General features: G+C 36.3%; 1 protein-coding gene across 2 annotated transcripts in view; it reads left to right on the top strand.

Moving 5' to 3' along the window:
• Positions 1–19,081, top strand: part of VPS8 (VPS8 subunit of CORVET complex) — a 247,367-nt gene that overhangs the window by 78,920 nt on the left and 149,366 nt on the right. For both annotated transcript variants that reach the window (XM_059163253.1, XM_059163252.1), the window contains exons 21-24: positions 2,551–2,597; positions 9,966–10,188; positions 13,754–13,843; positions 16,783–16,834. In XM_059163253.1, coding sequence (XP_059019236.1) covers positions 2,551–2,597; positions 9,966–10,188; positions 13,754–13,843; positions 16,783–16,834 — 412 coding nt within the window. The remainder of the gene's footprint in view (positions 1–2,550; positions 2,598–9,965; positions 10,189–13,753; positions 13,844–16,782; positions 16,835–19,081) is intronic.

Raw genomic sequence — 19,081 nt, 5'->3', positions numbered from 1 at the left:
TTTTAAAGTAATCTCTAACTTAGCATGGGGCTCAAACTCACAGCCCCGAGATCAAGAGTTGCATGCTCTCCTGACGGAATCAGCCCAGGCACTCCTAGAAATCTATAATTCTAAACCTGATGTTTTAGATTACTCAGTTTCTTATTATTCAGCATCTAAGTAAAGATGTTCCTAAAATCTGCCATAGTCCAAACTGCACTTAGTTTCTTTCTTCTAACACTTCTACCTATATTCCTTATTTCATTTTGTGACCTCTTCATTCAGCTGTCACTTAAGCTAGAAACTTGGGAGTTATCATAGACTCCTTCCTATCCCGTCCAGCCCACAACCAATCTGTCACCAAGCTCGGGTTTTCCTTTATAAATAGCTCTTAATTCTGTCTGCTGTGTTTTAGGTCTACTTTCACTACCCTAGTTTAGTCCCCATTTCACTTTAACTGCTGTAATAGCCTTATACCTTCAGTCTTGGTTTTCCAGATACTCCCATCATAAAATCACTATAGTGATCTGTGCTAAATGTATGAATCTCATGATTTCAGTCTTGATTTCTCTCTAGTAAGTGTATCCTTAGTACTTAGTACTACGCCAAGCACTTCTTTAATTTTTGCATTTGGTAATTTTAAATATATTTAATAGTTTCTCATAATACTTGAACTTTTAAGAGGCTACCCCTGCTGTTTGTGGTTTCTGCTGATGTTTACTCATGGTGCATTATTTTGTCTGGTGCTTTAAAATTTTTTGTTTAGAGCACATTTTCAATAGGTCTTTATCAGTAGAACTTATTTTGCCTGTGTTAAGTACTGTCTCCAGAGAAATTTTGAATTTGTTTCTCTTTCAAGTGTCCCAAGAGTATCCTTTCTCAGAATCATCTTTTATGTTTCATTTTTTCCTTGACTTTTCCTGTCCTAAGGAGACCATGTAAATTCAAATCTCAAATCTACCTACAAACAGGATATTGATTATAGATTCTCACAGAGTACAGATTTACCCCCACTGAGTCCAGGCTAAGACAGAAAGTCTTTCTTGTCCTCTTCCTAGGTTTTTAGGCGGATCTCCCTCACCCCTTTTCCTTTCACTAAGGATGTAGCTTTTCAAGAATCCTGGTTTTAGGAAGATATTTGTTTCGGTCTTTTAAGTTGCAAGCATCTAAGGTCTCAGCTTTTTTCTGACATTAAAAACTAAGCTCTTAATGTGACTAACAAATGTATAAGACAATCTCAGTGACAGCTGAACATTTATTGCTTTGGTTTTCAGATCCCTTTTCATTTTTAGACTCGTATTGCCCTTACTTTCTTAGGAACTCAGCCATGTTTTGTAAGGAATTTTAATTAAATATCTAGGGAGATTTTTTTTTTCCCTCCAGATTATCTGGCCCACTGTATTCTCACACAGGGTTGACACTTGCTGTAACTCGAACACTTGTCACATAATTTTTCACATAACCTAACACTTTTCAATTATTTTAGTTCTGTTTTTGAAGACTCTAAATAAGATTTTAAATCTTGTTGTAAGAACTGTTGATGACTAAAGGAAGCAAACTGGTCATGTATAACCTCATAATTGTTTCAGGATTATAGGTCCTTCTAATACCTCTCTCAAATAGTAAGGGTTCCTTGGTTTTATTTGTTTTGTCAAACAAGTATTAGCATGTGGTATTCTCTTCTTCACATAGTGCCTTCTCCCCTGGTGGTATTTTTTCCCTGCCTAGAACTTAGGCCTTCTAGGATTTTATTATTATTATTATTTTTTTTTAAGGAAACCATTTCCCTGCAGCCAGCAGAAAATGAAAGAGTACTACTGAAATCTAATGCTTGGTTACTTGACAACTTCCAGTAATAATAAGCTTCTGTTTCTCTTGAAAAAGGCCAAAATTATGGGTTGCCATTCACTGATACAAGTCTATACAAGATGAATTTAAAGCAATCAAAATGTTATGAAACTGAGAAGTTAAATCAACCTTAAAATAGCTGGTTTGGAGGATTGTGACAAAATGCGGACAACCTTAATCACCTGAGCCACCAACAAGACCAACTGTATTCTGTTTTCAATTTGATGTATTTTCTTCACATTTTTTTCTTTTCCTTTGCAAATTTTCTTTAAAAGGTAGTGAGATAAATGCATAGTTTTCACCTAAAATTTGTTATGTTGTTGTAAACTCTTTGTAAATTTGTAATATCTACCTATTTGACTTCAATAGCAAATTTACTTAATGACGTTCCCATGTTATATATTTAATTTCCATGTCTTCCTCTCCTCCCTCTTCTTCTGTTGCTTCTGTTAGAGATTTGCAGTGAAAACCTTAATGCATTAAACACTTCTTTTCTTAAATGTATTTAGGATAAATTTCCAGCTCGAATTACTAGGTAAAAGTCTTTTCACATTTTTAAGACTTTTGACTCCTAGCGCCAAATTACTTAACAAAAGCATGGTATAAAGTTCTATTCTCTCAACAATTTACCAGTGTCTTAAGCAGACCACTTTGATTATGTCAGACCAATGGTCCATGGGACAGAGGTGTGGTGCTAATGCTTTCTTTATGGTTTCTCTTCAGGACATGGTGCCTGTCATCGTTGATTACTGCCTGTTGTTAGAGCGAAAGTAAGTATTCACTGCCTGCCAGATTCAATTATTTTGAACCCAGATTGCTTCTTGCTTATATTGTAATTTACTGTTATGAAGTCTATGAATTTGGATATGTTTTTTAAGAAAGTTTAATTTATAGAAATTTAATTAACAATTTTCAGTGCATTTATCTACTAAAACTAACTTTTCTAAAATAGATGCTGTGGGTGTATCATCTATGTGTTTGTGTGGCTGGATAGTGGAGGCAAACATAACTTACAGAAGAGCAATCCTACTAAAAGATCTTAAAAGTTAAAGTGTATGATTCATGTCCTGTATATATAGCCTCTTCGATGAGCTATCACTGAAACACAGTTTTACACACCACCCAAAAAAGGACAAAATTCAGAGTGCTTTTTCTGTTGGTTTTTAGAGCCTTTTGTTGAAAAGATAGCTCTTGATTTGGCCTTGTGGGTTTAAATGGTAACTATACAAATTAACCGATCTCTGCTAGTTTACAGTTTTTTCACACTTAAAATAATAATATCTCCTCTCTTGCGAAGAGCCGTAACAGCTTTTCGTAACTTGGTTTTCTCTTTACCCCACTTTTCATACTCCCTTCCTTGTTATTTATCTTTTAAAGCAGCTCAATAGTTTATGGATCAGTTTTACATATTTTCTTTAATCTTCATAATTGCTGTGTAAGGTAATGTTTTTCTCATTTCCTGATGAGGAATTTGAAATGTAGAGATGTATTGAATACTAGTAAGTACTGGAATCAGTCCAGATCTTCAAATTGACATAATTATGAGATAAAATAAAGTACTTAAGACTGAATTTGTTTAGATTAAGAAGGAATACGTTTGTAAAATGGATTATTTCTACCTAGAATGGTACCTGGCACAAAATAGCTATTCAGTACCTGATGGATGAATTAATGAAATAATTCTACCTCTTGGTCTGCGGAGTGACTTACAGTCGCTATTGTGGATAGGCGAATACTAATCTTACAGTGGTGTAGAGTTAAAATGGCCCCAGTAGTTGTAAGATGAAGGATGATATAGGGGAAATGAAAAAATGGGTTCTTCCAGAAATATTTTGTTTTGTTTCCAATATATCTCTGAAAGAGAAACTTTTCTTATTTATATGATTTGAAAAGGAAATATTTCCAGCTGTATGTAATAGTCTATGGACTGGCTGAGAATGCAATAATTACTTCATTAAATCATAGCATATAACCTAGAGGATAAGATCTGGTCTGGGTTTTTAACCAAATTAGGATCTATTTATTATTTCTTTGCTTTTACCGACTTCTTCCTTTCCATTTAATTTCCCTGACTCCTTAGCATGTTACTTTTCAGGCTGTGTCTGAAACAAATACAGTATCTGTTGTTGGAGATCTCAGAGAGAAACTCCAGCAGTTATAGTATATTCCTAATCTTTAAAGGAAGGAAGATCTCAAGGGTCCTTTTCCCAGCTCTTACCTTTCTCTCTCCTTCCTCCCACTCATACATACTAGGTACACTCAGACATGCCTACATCCAGGGATATTTTCCTGGGACTGTAGTGTAAATAGTATGACTTCCTCCTCTCTGGATTCCATTTTCAAAGGCTGAAGACCAGGGTGCCTGGGTCACTCAGTTGGTTAAGCATCTGCCTTCAACTCAGGTTATGATCTAAGGGTCCTGGGATCAAGCCCTGTGTCAGGCTCCCTGCTCAGTGGGAAGTCTGCTTCTCCCTCTGGCTCTGCCCCTCCCCACATCATGCTCATGCTCCCACATTCTCTTTCTCTCTCAAACAAACAAATAAACAAATAAATAAATAATCTCTTAACAAGAAAAGAGTGAAAGCTTCAATTGTGCATAACACAAATAAAATTTTACAAAATGTAGTATAATACTCCGCTAATTTCAGGTTACTTCTTCCACTTCAAGGGTCCTCACTTAAATGCTCAATCCTAGCCCCTTAATGTTTTTTATCTTAATATCTTTTGATAGAGTACATTGTTTTTATAGTCACCCCTTTTACAGATACTGTTTCTTATGTGAGTCCAGTTATGAACACAATACACGTTCTGAACTGATTTTGACTGAGTAACGTATGAGTAACTATGATCACTGTTACTTTCTGTTACTTCCTAGAACCCCTATCCAGGAGTAACAGTAATTGAACTACTTTATTTTCATATTCCCATTTATACCTAAGAATTCTTTTGTAGTGTAAAATCCCTTTACTATGGCAGGAACCACATTTCTTTTTTTCTTTAAGGCATACTGACCAGTATGTTATAGACCTCTTTTTTTTTTTTGGTTAAAATTTGATTTTATAGTCTTTTTGTGAATTGTTTAAAATCACAAATGACAGGAAATTCACTTGTACTTTTTGGAAGTTTTTCGAAGACTTTTGTTTGCATAATTTGATTTCTTTCACAATTTCCTTTCAGTTTGGTAGTGTGTATTTTCTTTTTAGTATAGACAAAAGATACATCTTAAGCTTTATGTAGGACATTTAATGATTTGTCATTTTGCCTATAAAATGGTAGGCATAATTTCAGTTTATTTTGAAAATAGGTCCAGAGTTTACTTGAACTATAATCATAATTTTGAACATTGTTTAAAAATAGTCTTTGTTTTGGGATGCCTGGGTGGCTCAGTGGGTTAAGCCGCTGCCTTCGGCTCAGGTCATGATCCCAGCGTCCTGGGATCGAGTCCCGCATCGGGCTCCTTGCTTGGCAGGGAGCCTGCTTCTCCCTCTGCCTCTGCCTGCCATTCTGTCCGCCTGGGCTCGCTCTCTCTCCCTCTCTCTCTGACAAATAAATAAATAAAATATTTTTAAAAATAGGCTTTGTTTTTAAATGTGAATTATATCTCAATAAAGCCCTAAGACAAAATAGGTGCTGTGTGATTTTGACCACTTTGAGCTTATATCACTGTAAACAGATATCCAAAAAGAAGATACCATTCAGATGACTTGAATTATGTATAAATCTGAACCAGAAATATTTCTGTTAAATCTAAAGTGAATCAGAAGTGACCTTTAATAGCAAGGGTGTTCATTTATTCTTGTTCAACATTAATATTATTGTTTGAGAAAGATCGTAATTATCAAGCGTGGTTGAGAAACTGGATGTTTTAGATCTGTTTTCTTTTCTTTTTTCTTTTTCTTTTCTTTTTTTTTGTTTATAGATTTTATTTATTTATTTGACAGGCAGAATCACAAGTAGGTGGAGAGGCAGGCAGAGAGAGAGAGAGGAGGAAGCAGGCTCCCCGCTGAGCAGAGAGCCCGATGCGGGGCTCGATCCCAGGACCCTGGGATCATGACCCGAGCCGAAGGCAGAGGCTTCAACCCGCTGAGCCCTCCAGGCGCCCCTAGATCTGTTTTCTTGATAACTTCATGTTACTATTTTAAACATCAAAGCTAGGGAGAAAAGATGCTTTTTTATTTTATAACAGCTATATTGAAATATAATTCAGATGCCATAAAATGCACCCTTTCTAAAGTGTATAATTCAGTAGGTTTTTTTTTTTTAAGATTTTATTTATTTGACAGATCACAAATAGGCAGAGAGGCAGGCAGAGAGAGAGGAGGAAGCAGGCTCCCTGCCAAGCAGAGAGCCCAATGCGGGGCTGGATCCCAGGACCCTGGGATCATGACCCGAGCCGAAGGCAGAGGCTTTAACCCACTGAGCCACCCAGGAGCCCCTAATTCAGTAGTTTTTAGTAGATTCACAGAGTTGTACAACCATTACCAGAATTGAGTGCCTTTTTAAAGGAAAGCTTCACAAACTGTGGTACTTATGTCAGAGAATAGAGCATTTTGAACATAATTTCTTAGAATTTAACTTTGCCATTACTTTTATAAATAAGGAGAGCAACCCAGATCAACTTTGAGTTTATTAAGTCTTGCTCACATTGACAGGGGATTTATTTAACCAGCTCCAGTTATGTATGTCATTCAGACTGGCAAGTATTAAGGATTAATGCTCTTGCTCCCTTTCTGACAGTCTTGCGTTTGTACTTAAAATCAAAACTTACTTTTTAAGATTTTTAAAATTGCAAAATTGATAATGCACAAAGTGAGTTTGGCCATTTTCTCCTTCAATTTGATGTTATGAATGGTAAGCCCCAGAGAATGTCTTTAATATGAGCATAAACGTAAAGTGAAGTTATATAGAAAGAAGACCTTTTTGGCTCTCAGTTACTCAGAATGGATTTTGTGTTACAGTGGCTGCAGGGTGGCTAAGTTTGAAGCGATAAACAGCAGTTTGAAGTTAGGACTTCAGGAAATCGAGTCAGCACCCTGGAGTATAATTCCTAAATATAGAAAGAAACACAAGAGCTAAACACTTGTTTTTTGTATGTACTTTTCTTTCTTCTTCCTTCCTTGATGATCTAATAAATATTCTCCCAAAATGATAACATGTTTTTGAATTTTATTTATTGATTTATTTATTTATTTGTTAAAGTAGGGATACCAATAGGAGTTGCTGACTTTTATTTTTCTTGTGTCTTTATTTATAGGCTCTGACTGGTTAACAAAGAAACATATAGTTTTGGCCATTAATCTTACTAGCATTACATGCTGCTGTTTGTTACAGGACTGCCTGCTTTGTCATCTTTTATGCTCTGTTTACTAAATTTCTCACTCTTTAATTTTCCTCCCTAGGGTTTTTGGTATTGAACTAAAATATATAATTATCTTCCCTAGCATGTTGTTTTTAACAACACATTACAGAGTGAAAGTGCTGGCAAATATGGCATTTTCTTTATATTCATTAGAGTTACTTTGTTACTCTTTATCTTTGTTGCAATAAAGTTTCATTAATCTCAGTTTCTTTTACTTGGTTAGTAATTGGTAATCACAAAAATGTGATGGACTATTGATTAAAATGAAACTTACATGAGGAATGTGTAACAGAGGGGAAAATGGATGTAAAAATTACATTTGTGGATACGAGGAAAAAATAAATGGATATGGATTTCCCTCCCAGGATATTGCATATACTGTTTATTGAAAAGTGGCATGTGCTTCTAGTGCATTTGTAGCCAATTCTCTTTACATCTGTCCCTTTCCAGGACTTCACATGAGGCAAGGATCCAGTCCTGCTCCTTCCAGATTCTTTCTTCACCTTTTTGTGGACTTTAGGATAGACTGAACCTACAGAGGAACCAGCTACCACTTTTCACAAGTGACATGATGCACATATAAGGAGATAACACATTTAGTAAAAAATAAACAGTCTTAACAGATAAATAGAATTAGCCTAGTTCTTTTCTTTTTTTTAACAATTTATTTATTCCTTTGAGAGAGAGATAGCACACGTGTGAGTTGTGGGGGAGGAGCAGAAGGAGAGAATCTTTAAGCAGACTCCCTTCTGAGCACAGAGCCCCAACAGGGACTCAATCTCAGGACCTAGAAGGCCATGACCTGAGCACAATCCAAGAGACGGATGCTCAACTAACTGAGGCACCCAGGAGACTGAGCACTTGTTTTTTCTTAAACAACAAAAGGGAATGAATGAATTGGGCAAATGATAATAAAGTAGTACAATGTATGAATGGGAACATGGAGAACATTGAGTTTTGCCAGTCATCAGAGAATTAAGAATAGTGTTATTTAATTTGTACTTTTTCAAAAAAAGATTTTATTTATTTGACAGAGAGAGAACAAGCAAGGGGAGCTCCAGAGGGAGAGGGAGAAGCAGTCTCCCTGCTGAGCAGGAAGCCTGATCCCAGGATCCTGAGATCCTGACCTGAGTCAAAGTCAGACACTTAACCTGCTGAGCCAGCCAGGTGCCCCTCATTTACACTTATTAAATTATCTGGTAGAAAAACCAAACGTAATTGTTGATGAAACTGTACTACATTGCTGGTGGCAATATAAATTGGTGCTGTGAAACTGTTGGAAGATGATTTAGCAATACATTTTGAATTGCCACAGAATTTTTCACATCTTTTGACTTAAAGTGAATTTCTAGAAGTAGAATGAGGAATTAAGTCCCCCAAATGGGAAAGACTAGGTGATGTTCATTGTGGCATCACTCATGACAGTAAAACACTGGAAGTAAGTGATATATCCAACACTTCAGGAATACTTAAGTAAATCCCAAAGTGTTAGTTTGGTGAAACATTTTGAGGTAAGTTTAACAGTAGGTAGTAGGTAGTATCTTAGAATGGTGCTTCTTACATAATGTTGCAGAAAGCAGAATTTGGAATTCTCGGATGAGTATAAAATTATTTATGGACTATTTGTAAAAGAAATATGGAATAAATATAACAGTTATTGAGTATGGGGCATTTAGATTAATTTAAAAGTTTGTTTCTGCAATAAGATAGATTCTAGATATATTTTTTTTAAATGAACATTTTCTCCCTCTTCATCAGTAATCACTATCCAAACCCTTTGGGAAACAAGGGATAAGAACTAGGTAAAGAGGGGCGCCTGGGTGGCTCAGTGGGTTAAGCCGCTGCCTTCGGCTCAGGTCATGATCTCAGGGTCTTGGGATGGAACCCCGCATCGGGCTCTCTGCTCAGCAGGAAGCTTGTTTCCCTTCCTCTCTCTCTCTCTGCCTGCCTCTCTGCCTACTTGTGATCTCTCTCTCTCTCTGTCAAATAAATAAATAAATAAATAAAATCCTTAAAAAAAAAAAAGAACTAGGTAAAGAAATATATTGACTTTGGAGATCAGTTGGGAATATTTAGGTATCAGGAAAGAAGAAAGGATAAATTAGGAATAGTCCTTTTTTTTTTTTTTTTTTAAGTAATCTTTACCCAAGATCAAGAGTTACATGCTGTACTGACTGAGTCAGCTAGGTATCCCTGGAATAGGTCTTTTTCATATTTTTTCTACTTTGTCATGTTCACTATACTACCCACTGACATCACCATTGTCTTTAAGAAGCAGTGTGGGGTACCTGGGTGACTCAGTGGGTTAATAAGCCTCTGCCTTTGGCTTAGGTCATGATCTCAGGTCCTGGAATCGAGCCCCACATCAGGCTCTCGAGAAGCTCAGCAGGGAGCCTGCTTCCTCCTCTCTCTCTGCCTGCCTGTCTGCCTACTTGTGATCTCTCTCTCTCTCTCAAATAAAATCTTAAAAAAGAAGAAGAAGCAGTGTGCCATAATAGACTCAACAGAGGATTTAGGTCAGAAGGCTGAGTTGAGATTCTGATTCTATCACTTGTTGGCTATGCGACCTTCTGCAAGTAATTTATTCAGCTTTTCTTGGTTGTAAAAATTCATTAAGATACTACATATAAAATGTTTTTCACAATATAAAGCTCTATGCTAGTATTGTTACTGTTTTTGTTAAACTTGTCAATTGAAATAGGAAAAAGGAGAAACAGCAGACTGAATTTAGTGAATGCTCAGAATATTCCAAAAAGTGTTTTTTCTTTTTCTTTTACAGGGATCTTTTATTTAGCCAAATGTATGACAAACTAAGTGAGAATTCAGTGGCCAAAGGAGTGTTTTTGGAGTGCCTTGAGCCATATATTTTAAGTGATAAATTGGTGGGGATGACCCCACAGGTAATGAAAGACTTGATTGTTCACTTTCAAGATAAAAAGTTAATGGAAAATGTGGAAGCCCTCATTGTACATATGGATATCACCAGCCTAGATATTCAGCAGGTGAGTTTATCGAAAAATCACTAATATACAGAATATACACCATTCCTTTATTGATTATACTTGTCTGACTGATTGGGCCCCACTGTCCCTTCCATCAACCCCATTTATTTACTGAGCACTTTTGGTAAGGTGTCTCTTAAACTTGTATTTGTCAATATATTTCTTATGATTGTTCCTTAATGAAAACAGGATTATGAACTCCTGCGAGTCAAGAGTCTTCTATTCCTTTGACATCCCCCACAGCACCTGGCATAAAGTTACATTTGGTAGTTGTTCGGTAGATGCTTCCTGACTGACCCTTCTTCATCCATTTGTTTGTTCACTGGTACAGTTTTCACCTGCAAGTGAATTTTAACTCTGAGTACTCTTGTGTGAATAAAGAGTATTTTTACTTCTCAGAGTACGATGCCATTTTTCAAAAAGCTACTTTTTGTGTCCAGAGTTGATAACTTTCATGCATTGAGTTTTGAAATGCACGATATAGTATAAGAAGCAAATTACAGTATGTCTTGGCTTGATCAGCCAGCCCATTGTTTGTAAACATACCTCCAATCTGTCTGAGGTCTCCACAATAGGTTTCTTTGGTCTTTAACTGAGGAGCAGTATATACTTTGCCTTAGACATTTCACTCTTAACGCTTGACATTTCACTCTTAACGCTTGAGTTCCGTATTAGTCCTAGTAATATGCATGCTCCTCCTCCAGAGGCTCAGAGATGCAAAGATGCTAATAAGTAAGCCCTGTTGAGCTAAAATATGGATGACTTAAAAGATTTTAGGAAGACCAAAAGTAGTAGTTTGTTGTTGTTGTTGTTGTTGTTTTAATGTGCAAATTCACATAAAGTAAACAGCTTGGAGAAATGGTTCTTGTTTTCTTCTTGGAAGCTCTTTATGAATGGCTGTGAGTTTGCAAAGTAAAGGCGGATCCTCTTTTATGTATTCCTTTCTGCTGTATGGGTAATTTGACATAGTTTTCATGTCAAGTAATAGTTCCAGTGATTTGAGAGCATGCTGTCCATCTAGTTTTATTTACCTATCACCCATCACCAGTATAAGAGAAATTTCTCATTTCTTGTCTTCTCAATATTTTTAGCTTTCCCCCAACATTATGTAACTATTCTGTAATCTTTTTTTTTTTTTTTTTTTTGTTAAAACAATTTTAAAAATCTTCTTTTCAGTTTTCTTTCTCTCCATAGAAGGCTTTCTTCCCTGTGGGTTACTGCCCGATGTCACTCTTTCCAGTCACAGCCAGAAGTCTTGAAAGCATTGTTTAGGTTGTACTTCCATTTTTCCACATCCCAATAACTTTCCAGGCTTGCTTTCGGTGGAGTCAGCAATGCCCTCCATGTCCACTATATCAAATCTAATTTTTCACATTTTACTTATTCTTTCTGTAGCATTTGTTTGTTAATTCAAGAAGCGTTGATTGTCAGGTTCCGAGGGGCTTCAGTGACCCTAGTGGACAAAACTTACCCTCTCAGAGGCTTACATTTTAGCCCAAAAGTTTGAGAGTAAACAGATAAGGCAGAAGTATTAAAAAAAAAAAGTGATGTTAAAAGTCAGGCAGTATATAGAAAGAGAATGTGAGACTATCTTAGATTGCTTAACTGCAGAAAATCTTCCTGAGGAGGTAACATTGAGTCTGAAATCCAAATGACAAGAAGAAATCAGTAATGCAGAGAGATCTTGGACAAGATTGTTCCAGGTAAAAGCAACAACTAATGCAAAAAATAAAAAATAAATGCCTTGAATGTTAACATTACAGATAAAAGGCAAACAGGTTGGGAGCTTGCTTGAAAGAGAGATTTAGACCTATCAGAGCAAGGTATAGCTTTTCCCATTTTATTCTGGGAATTTAAGGATGATACTTAGTTTTTTGGTGTGAGATAAATGTGGATAGTGATTCCTCTAAGAAGATTGGAAGACTGGGTAAGTCTAAGTTTGAGAGACAAAATCAGGAGTTCTGTTTTGCCATTTTATTTACACATTCAGGTAAAGATATCAAATAAGTGGTTGGATGTATGAGTCAGAGGGGATGTAAATATGTTAGTCATCAGTAGAGATGTATGAACACAGCTCTGGCTGAGAGAGGGTAGTGAGACGAGAGAAGAGGGCCCAGAGTATGCTTTAGTCTACAAAGACACTCCCATGACCCTTTGCTTCTGTTTTTCCTCTTAATTCTCTTGCTGCTCCTTATTCTCCTTTGCCACCCTCTCCTCGTCTGCTTCAGCCCTCTTCCCTCTACGCTGTAGTATAATATAGCCTTCATAGGAGCGGGATATAGGGTACACTGCAAATCGTCACTGTTCCTCTTCTAAATAGTTTCTGAAATTAATTTCTCTCCAGCTTTAAACACTTCAAGCTTCTTGCTGCCTTGAGACTTTCATCTTTACTGCTTCAGCCTGCATAGTCCTTAGATTCCATCTCTGCTTTTGGCTTATATATAGTGCATTCTTTTGGCCCTTGTTTAAATATTGCTTCCTCAGGGGTGACTTGAATACTCCATTATACCAAATCCGGTTCCTTTGTAACACATCACATTTGTAAATGAATTAAATGTGTAATTGAGTATCTCCCCCAGTTGGAGCTCACACCATTTTGTGCCCCTCCCTTCTTTTGGTTAGTGTCAAGATAAACAGTAATTCTGTAAGGGTATAGACCAAGTCTGGGTTTGTTTGATGCTAGCAGGGGGCCTGAATATAGATGTTCAGTAAATAATTTGTAGAGCTATTGACCAAGGATAAAATGAATATGGAAAAGGGGTGGATAGAGAAAAAAAATAGACATTGGGAATGTTTAAAAGTAGCAATTGTATAATTAAAAGTAATATTGAACTCCAACAACTCTTACCCTGGCATTGTGTTTGAGTACTGTTCCGCCTTGAACAACACGATTTTGAACAACACAGGTCTGTTCATATGTGGATTTCTTTCAATAAATACAGCACAGTAGTGTGAATATATTTCCTCTTTCTTTCTTTCTTTTTTTTTTTTTTAAAGATTTATTTATTTATTTATTTGACAGAGATAGATCACAAGTAGACAGAGAGGCAGGCAGAGAGAGAGGAAGGGAAGCAGGCTCCCCGCCAAGCAGAGAGCCCGATGTGGGACTCGATCCCAGGACCCTGAGATCATGACCCGAGCCGAAGGCAGCGGCCTAACCCACTGAGCCACCCAGGCGCCCCTATTTCCTCTTTCTTATGATTTTCTCAATAACATTTTCTTTGTCCTACTTTATAGTAAGAAAACAGAATATAATACATGTAATGTATGAAATAGATGTTGCTCGACTGTTAATCATTAAGACTGCTGGGCAGCTGTAGGCTATTAGTAGTTGGGTTTTGGAGGAGTCAAAAGTGATATATGGATTTTTGACTGTGCAGGGGTTGGGAGGGATCAGCACCCCTAACCTCCATGTTGTTCAAGGGTCAACTGTACTTCAGTTTTTTTCAGAGAAGGACTAAGAAAAATTAGGGAAGAGTACTTGTTTTTCTCCACTGTTAAAGCTCTAAGGAAAATAATTGGTGAGACCGAATTGTATGGAATAAGCAACTCTTCTTTTTTACAGGTAGTTCTCATGTGTTGGGAAAATCGTCTGTATGATGCTATGATCTATGTCTACAACAGAGGCATGAATGAATTTATTAGTCCAATGGAGGTAAGATACTTCCAAATTTGGACACATGTTTAATACTGTCTGTTAATGGCTTTTTCCTGTTATCCATTTCCTTTGAATGATTTCTATTTTCATCCAGTTGCTTAATTTCTTGTAGATTTATTATTAGACCTGCACCCATTTTAGCTTGGGACTTTAAGTACCCTTTAATTTCACACCTTCTGCCATTGCTTTCTTTTTTATCTGCATAAGTAGGTATTTAAATCCCAGGGAACAAATAGAATTAAAGGTAATGCTTGCCTGTTAGACTTTAGTTGTTATTGTTGTTGTTTTTTAAGATTTTTGATATTGTATGTTTTCCAAAAAGTATAAGGAATTTAGTTTATATACTTATTGTTTGTGGTAAATGTACTATTGAGAAATACTCTTTGTAGATACATTGTGCTGGAGGAAGGTCCTGATAACGGTGAAAGATCATTCTTTGTTAATTGCTGATTTGTTGCTTTTCCCAGTTCAGTGTTTACAGCATGCATCAGAATTTATTCTCCTTACCACTAAAAAGCATTTGGGCTTATTTTAAAAAGAACCAAATGCCATATCCATCTCGTTATTTGCCTTAAATTGAGGACAGAATTGTAGATAATGGATTGTGGATTTATATAGTACCTTGCCAGCCCATTGTTTTGTTACAATGACTAACCTGGCTCATCTGCGGAAGGCATCCAAGCAACTTTTTTTTGTTTTGCATATTTAATGGCCATCAAAACTGTCTTCCATATTACAAAGCCAAGGCTTTCTTAAATACACTTGACTGGGTAGGTGAATATCACTCTAATTCAGTACTCTTCCAGTTTTGGTTGCACCTCTCTTCTCTTGGTCAGTTTCCAGAATGAGTGCCACAGCCCTTTTCCCCTGGTTTTGACTTTGTGTGTCTAGTAAGTATTACTTACACTTACCACCTCTCAGCTGCTTCCCCATCAAAGTCCAGTACTTCCCTGGAAAGAGAGGTCGGCTGCATCCTCAGTGAGGCCCAGGACCTCTCTGCACATAAAAATATTTTCTGTCTCACTGCTAAACCACAATTTAGGAAGAATTAATGCAATTTCTGTGAGATGCACCCATTAGATGGTCCACTGAGGGAAAGTCCTGAGAAATTCCTAAAGAATCCGGGGAGATCCGTGGGAGGACAAAGGGTCCCCACATGGGCCACCAAATATGAGGCATCTCAATTATGGGGGTCTCCTGATCAGATGGGGGCAGCCACAAAATGTAGGGTTACTCTGCTTGGATGGGGGCCTGTGGTGTGGCGTCTGAGGCAAAAGACTTCACCTAAGAAAAAACAAAAGAGATAAAAGTTTATTAAATACACTGCAAGGGAGTGGCAGGCAAAGGAGAGACTGCAACAAGGTAATGGTGAGGGGCCACAGTTATATGGGTATGTTTGGAGTTTCTCTTTTTTGGTAACCTTAGGAACTGTGCCTTGTTGTAATTGGTCAGTTAGGGCCGGTGGCTGTTTCAAGGAGGGTCACTTAATGAGACTGTGTGCACCACCTGTTTGCATTCTGCTCAGTAGGAGCTGTGGGCCCTTTGACCTTGATCGGATTTCCATTGCTTAAGCCTGTTGCCCAAAAGTGGCCTCTACAATTTCTAGTTTGTCTCAAAATAATCCTTAGAAACAGATTCTGATTCAATACATTCTATGGTGATAAAAATGATTGCGTGGTTTTTGTTATAGGGCTTTTAAAGTTTTAGTTTGGTGTGTGTGTTTCATTCTTCAAAGTCTGGTTTGCATTTATACCTATACATCTCAGATGGACTGCTGAGCTCTTAAGGGTGACTTGTTTTGTGTTAAGAGAAGTTTTCAAGTTTGATGATTTTCCGAAAGTGCTTGGTATTTGTTATTAAATAATGATTTGGATAGGTTAGCTAGGAATGGGAGGTTAATCCGGGCACTCTGTGATTCCTTTTTTATAATTTTTTGCCCACAGGGAAATCACTTGTCCATGTTTAGTTACTTTTGTACTTAAAGAGGTCTAAATTAAAAGGTGCCCTGCCTCTTGGATATTTTCTAGGTTTTCTAGAATGACAGTGTCATCACATTTAAGATGACGACCACAGTCTGAAATCTTTCCTTAGTTCTAGCTTTGGCTCCTTCTGAGATAAAAGTAGTGCCTTGTGTTCAGAGGGGAAACTTTACCTCTAGCAATTTAGATCCCAGAGGTGGAGGGAGGGCTGAGAATTAACCGACCAAAGACAGCAGAAAAGATAGTTTATTCACACAAGTACTAGGAGCACTTAGTAAAGGGTACTTTACTGTATAGCCGGAACTAAAGCTACTAGTTTAAGTTTAACAAAATGTGGGGAAGCAGGGAGGGACTTAGGGTTTCCCTGGGAAAGAAAATATGGATTGGTTTTGGGGGCTCTTTGATGCTACTAAACAGTATAATTTGCATTTCCCAGTGTTAAGGGTCTGTCCTCTCCCAAACAGGGAACTCCCTTTGAGGAAGGCCAATGTAGTTTTGTTGTCAATTTTACCATTTCCAGAGATTGTACTTTAGTTTAAATATTGTTTCCTTTTGTGTCTACTGTTGTTCAGATGTTTTCATTTTAAAGTAATCTTCATTACCATTTTGGTAGGCTATTAATCCTTTCACTTTCTTACTATTTTTTTAAAATAAAGCATTTTGAATAACCTAGGGATATTTTATATCAGAAATTAAAATCCTAACAAAGACCTTCATCTAACTGGTATTTATTAAATAGTTTCTTTGAGTGAGGAATATGAGACCAGTTGTTTCCCCAGTGATCCTTCGATAATAGTTCATGGCCACATTACAAGTTTTTATACATAATCTCAATAGCAAATACCTAATTCAGTCAGAGAAAGGTGATTAATAGTATAAGATTCTTAATTATGTTTTTGAAAATGTAATTCTTTTTTGAAAATGATGGTGATTGTTTTCTTCTTAATTTTAATGCAGAAACTTTTCAGAGTCATTGCTCCTCCTTTGAATGCAGGAAGGACGCTAACAGGTATTAATTTTCTAAGTCTTTTTTCCTCCTTTTTATATTTTAAGATATTTAAATTTCATGAAATTGGCCAATTTAATGTATACAGTTATGAATTTTAATAATCTTATATAATCATATAACCACCGCCTTAATCAAACTATAAAAAGAGCTAAAGTTCCTTCACACTGAAGTTTCCCAGGGGATGGACATTTGACTTGCTTCCAATTTAGAGCTGTTCTTTTTTTTTTTTTTTAATGATTTTATTTATTTATTTGACAGACAGAGATCACAAGTAGGCAGAGAGGCAGGCAGAGGGGGTAGGGAGCAGGACCCTGGGACCATGACCTGAGCCAAAAGCAGAGGCTTTAACCCACTGAGCCACGCAGGCACCCTTAGGGCTGTTCTAAGTAATGTTGCTACAACATGTGTGAACAAGTTTTGTTTCTAATTAAACTTAGGAGAAAATTATAGAGTTGCATGCAGTTGTAAGAAATGGCACAATAGATCATGTATACTCTTTACCCAGTTTCTCCCAGTGATAACATCTTGCAAAACTAAAGCATAGTATCACAATTGGATATTCACATTGATAAAGTTGAGATACAAAACAGGTACTATGGTAATAACCATAGTATGCTTTATATTGCCTTTATCCTCCATCACTGACCCTTAGCTATGAATATGTTTCTGTGTGGACATATGTGTTTATTTTTCTTGGCCAAGTATCTAAGAGTGGAATGGAGAGACTATATTGTAAATACATGGTTTGCTTTCTAAGGTACTGCTACTTGGTTTTTCAAAATGACTGTAACATTTTGCATTTCTATCAGCAATATATAAGACTTCCAGTTGTTCCATATCCTTGCAAGCACTTGGTACTGTCAGTCTATAACTCTGAAAAATTTTAGCCATTCTGATGGGTGTGTAATGGTTATCTTGTGATTTTAATTTTTATTTCCACAGTGGTTAGTGATGTTGAATATCTTTTCATGAGCTCTTGTGCCGCACCCCCCACCCTCCACCTTGTATGTATGTATTTTTTAATCAGTTAACTCTTTTTGGAATTAGGGAGAGGTATTCCTGGGCTTCATATTAGTGGGTTGTAAAAATTCCAAGTGAAAGAGCCTTTGAGTTCTTTTTGTAGTCTGGAAATGAGCTCTTTTTCAAGATTAGTTTTGCAGAATTTTTCTCCCAGTCTGTTGCTTAGCTTTTCATTTTTCTTAACCGTGTTTTTTGTAGAACAACAGTTTTTAATCTTCATTAAGTTTACTTTATTCATTTTTCTTTTGTAGTTTTGGACTTTTGGTGTTTAAGAAATCTTTGTCCAATTCAGTGTCATAAAGATTTTCTCCTCTGGTTTTTTTTTTCTATAAATTTAATAGTTTCAGCACTTATATTTAGGTCTGTAATCCATTTTGAGTTAACTTAATTTTCCTATGGGATGCAACGTAACGTTCAAGGAATTTTTTTCCTTATAAAGCTATCGGTTTCTTTACCATTTTTTGAAAAGATACCTTGTTTCAATTGGCACCTTTTTTGTTTAAAAAATTGGCAAAAATGTAATTTTGTCAAAAATCACTTGAAAATATAAGTCTCTTTCTGTGCTCTTTGTTATGTTTCCATGATTTATACGTATGTCTGTACTTATGCCAGGAATTTACTGTTCTGACTGTTGTAACTTTATAGTAAGTCTTGAAATCAGGTACTTAGATCTCCCAACTTTTTCTTTCTCAAAATTGTCATGACTAGTCTATGTCCTTTGTCTTTACATATAGCCATTAAAGTCAACTCATTGCTTTCTTTTTAAAAAACAGAATTTTGTTTGAGATTGCAGTTGACCCTGTAAAATAATTTAGGGGAGATTGCCATCTTAACACTGTTGAGTCTTCTGATCTATGAATGTGATATGTTTTTCCATTTATTTTGGTTTTTTTCTAGTCACTTTGGTTTCCCAAGTTCTGCAAAAAGGCAGCTGGGATTTTTATAAGCATGCTTTGACACTATAGATCAACTTGGCGATTATTGCTGTCTTAACATCATTAAGTTCTCCAATCCATGAACATAAGATCTCTTCCCATTTACTTAGGTATTGTTTAATTTTTTTCAACGATGTTTTACAGTTTTTCAGTGTGTAAGTCATATACTTCTTTTGTTGAATCTATTCCTATTTTACTAATTTTGATGCTATTATAAGAGGAATTGGTATTTTCATTTCATTTTTGGAATATTATTTGTGATTGTATAGAAATGAAATTGATTATTGTTTAT

The sequence above is a fragment of the Mustela lutreola genome, chromosome 2 (genome assembly GCF_030435805.1).
Source record: "Mustela lutreola isolate mMusLut2 chromosome 2, mMusLut2.pri, whole genome shotgun sequence".
NCBI lineage: Eukaryota > Metazoa > Chordata > Mammalia > Carnivora > Mustelidae > Mustela > Mustela lutreola.
The sequence above is the reverse complement of the archived record's forward strand: the minus strand, read 5'-3'. Positions and strand labels throughout refer to the sequence as shown.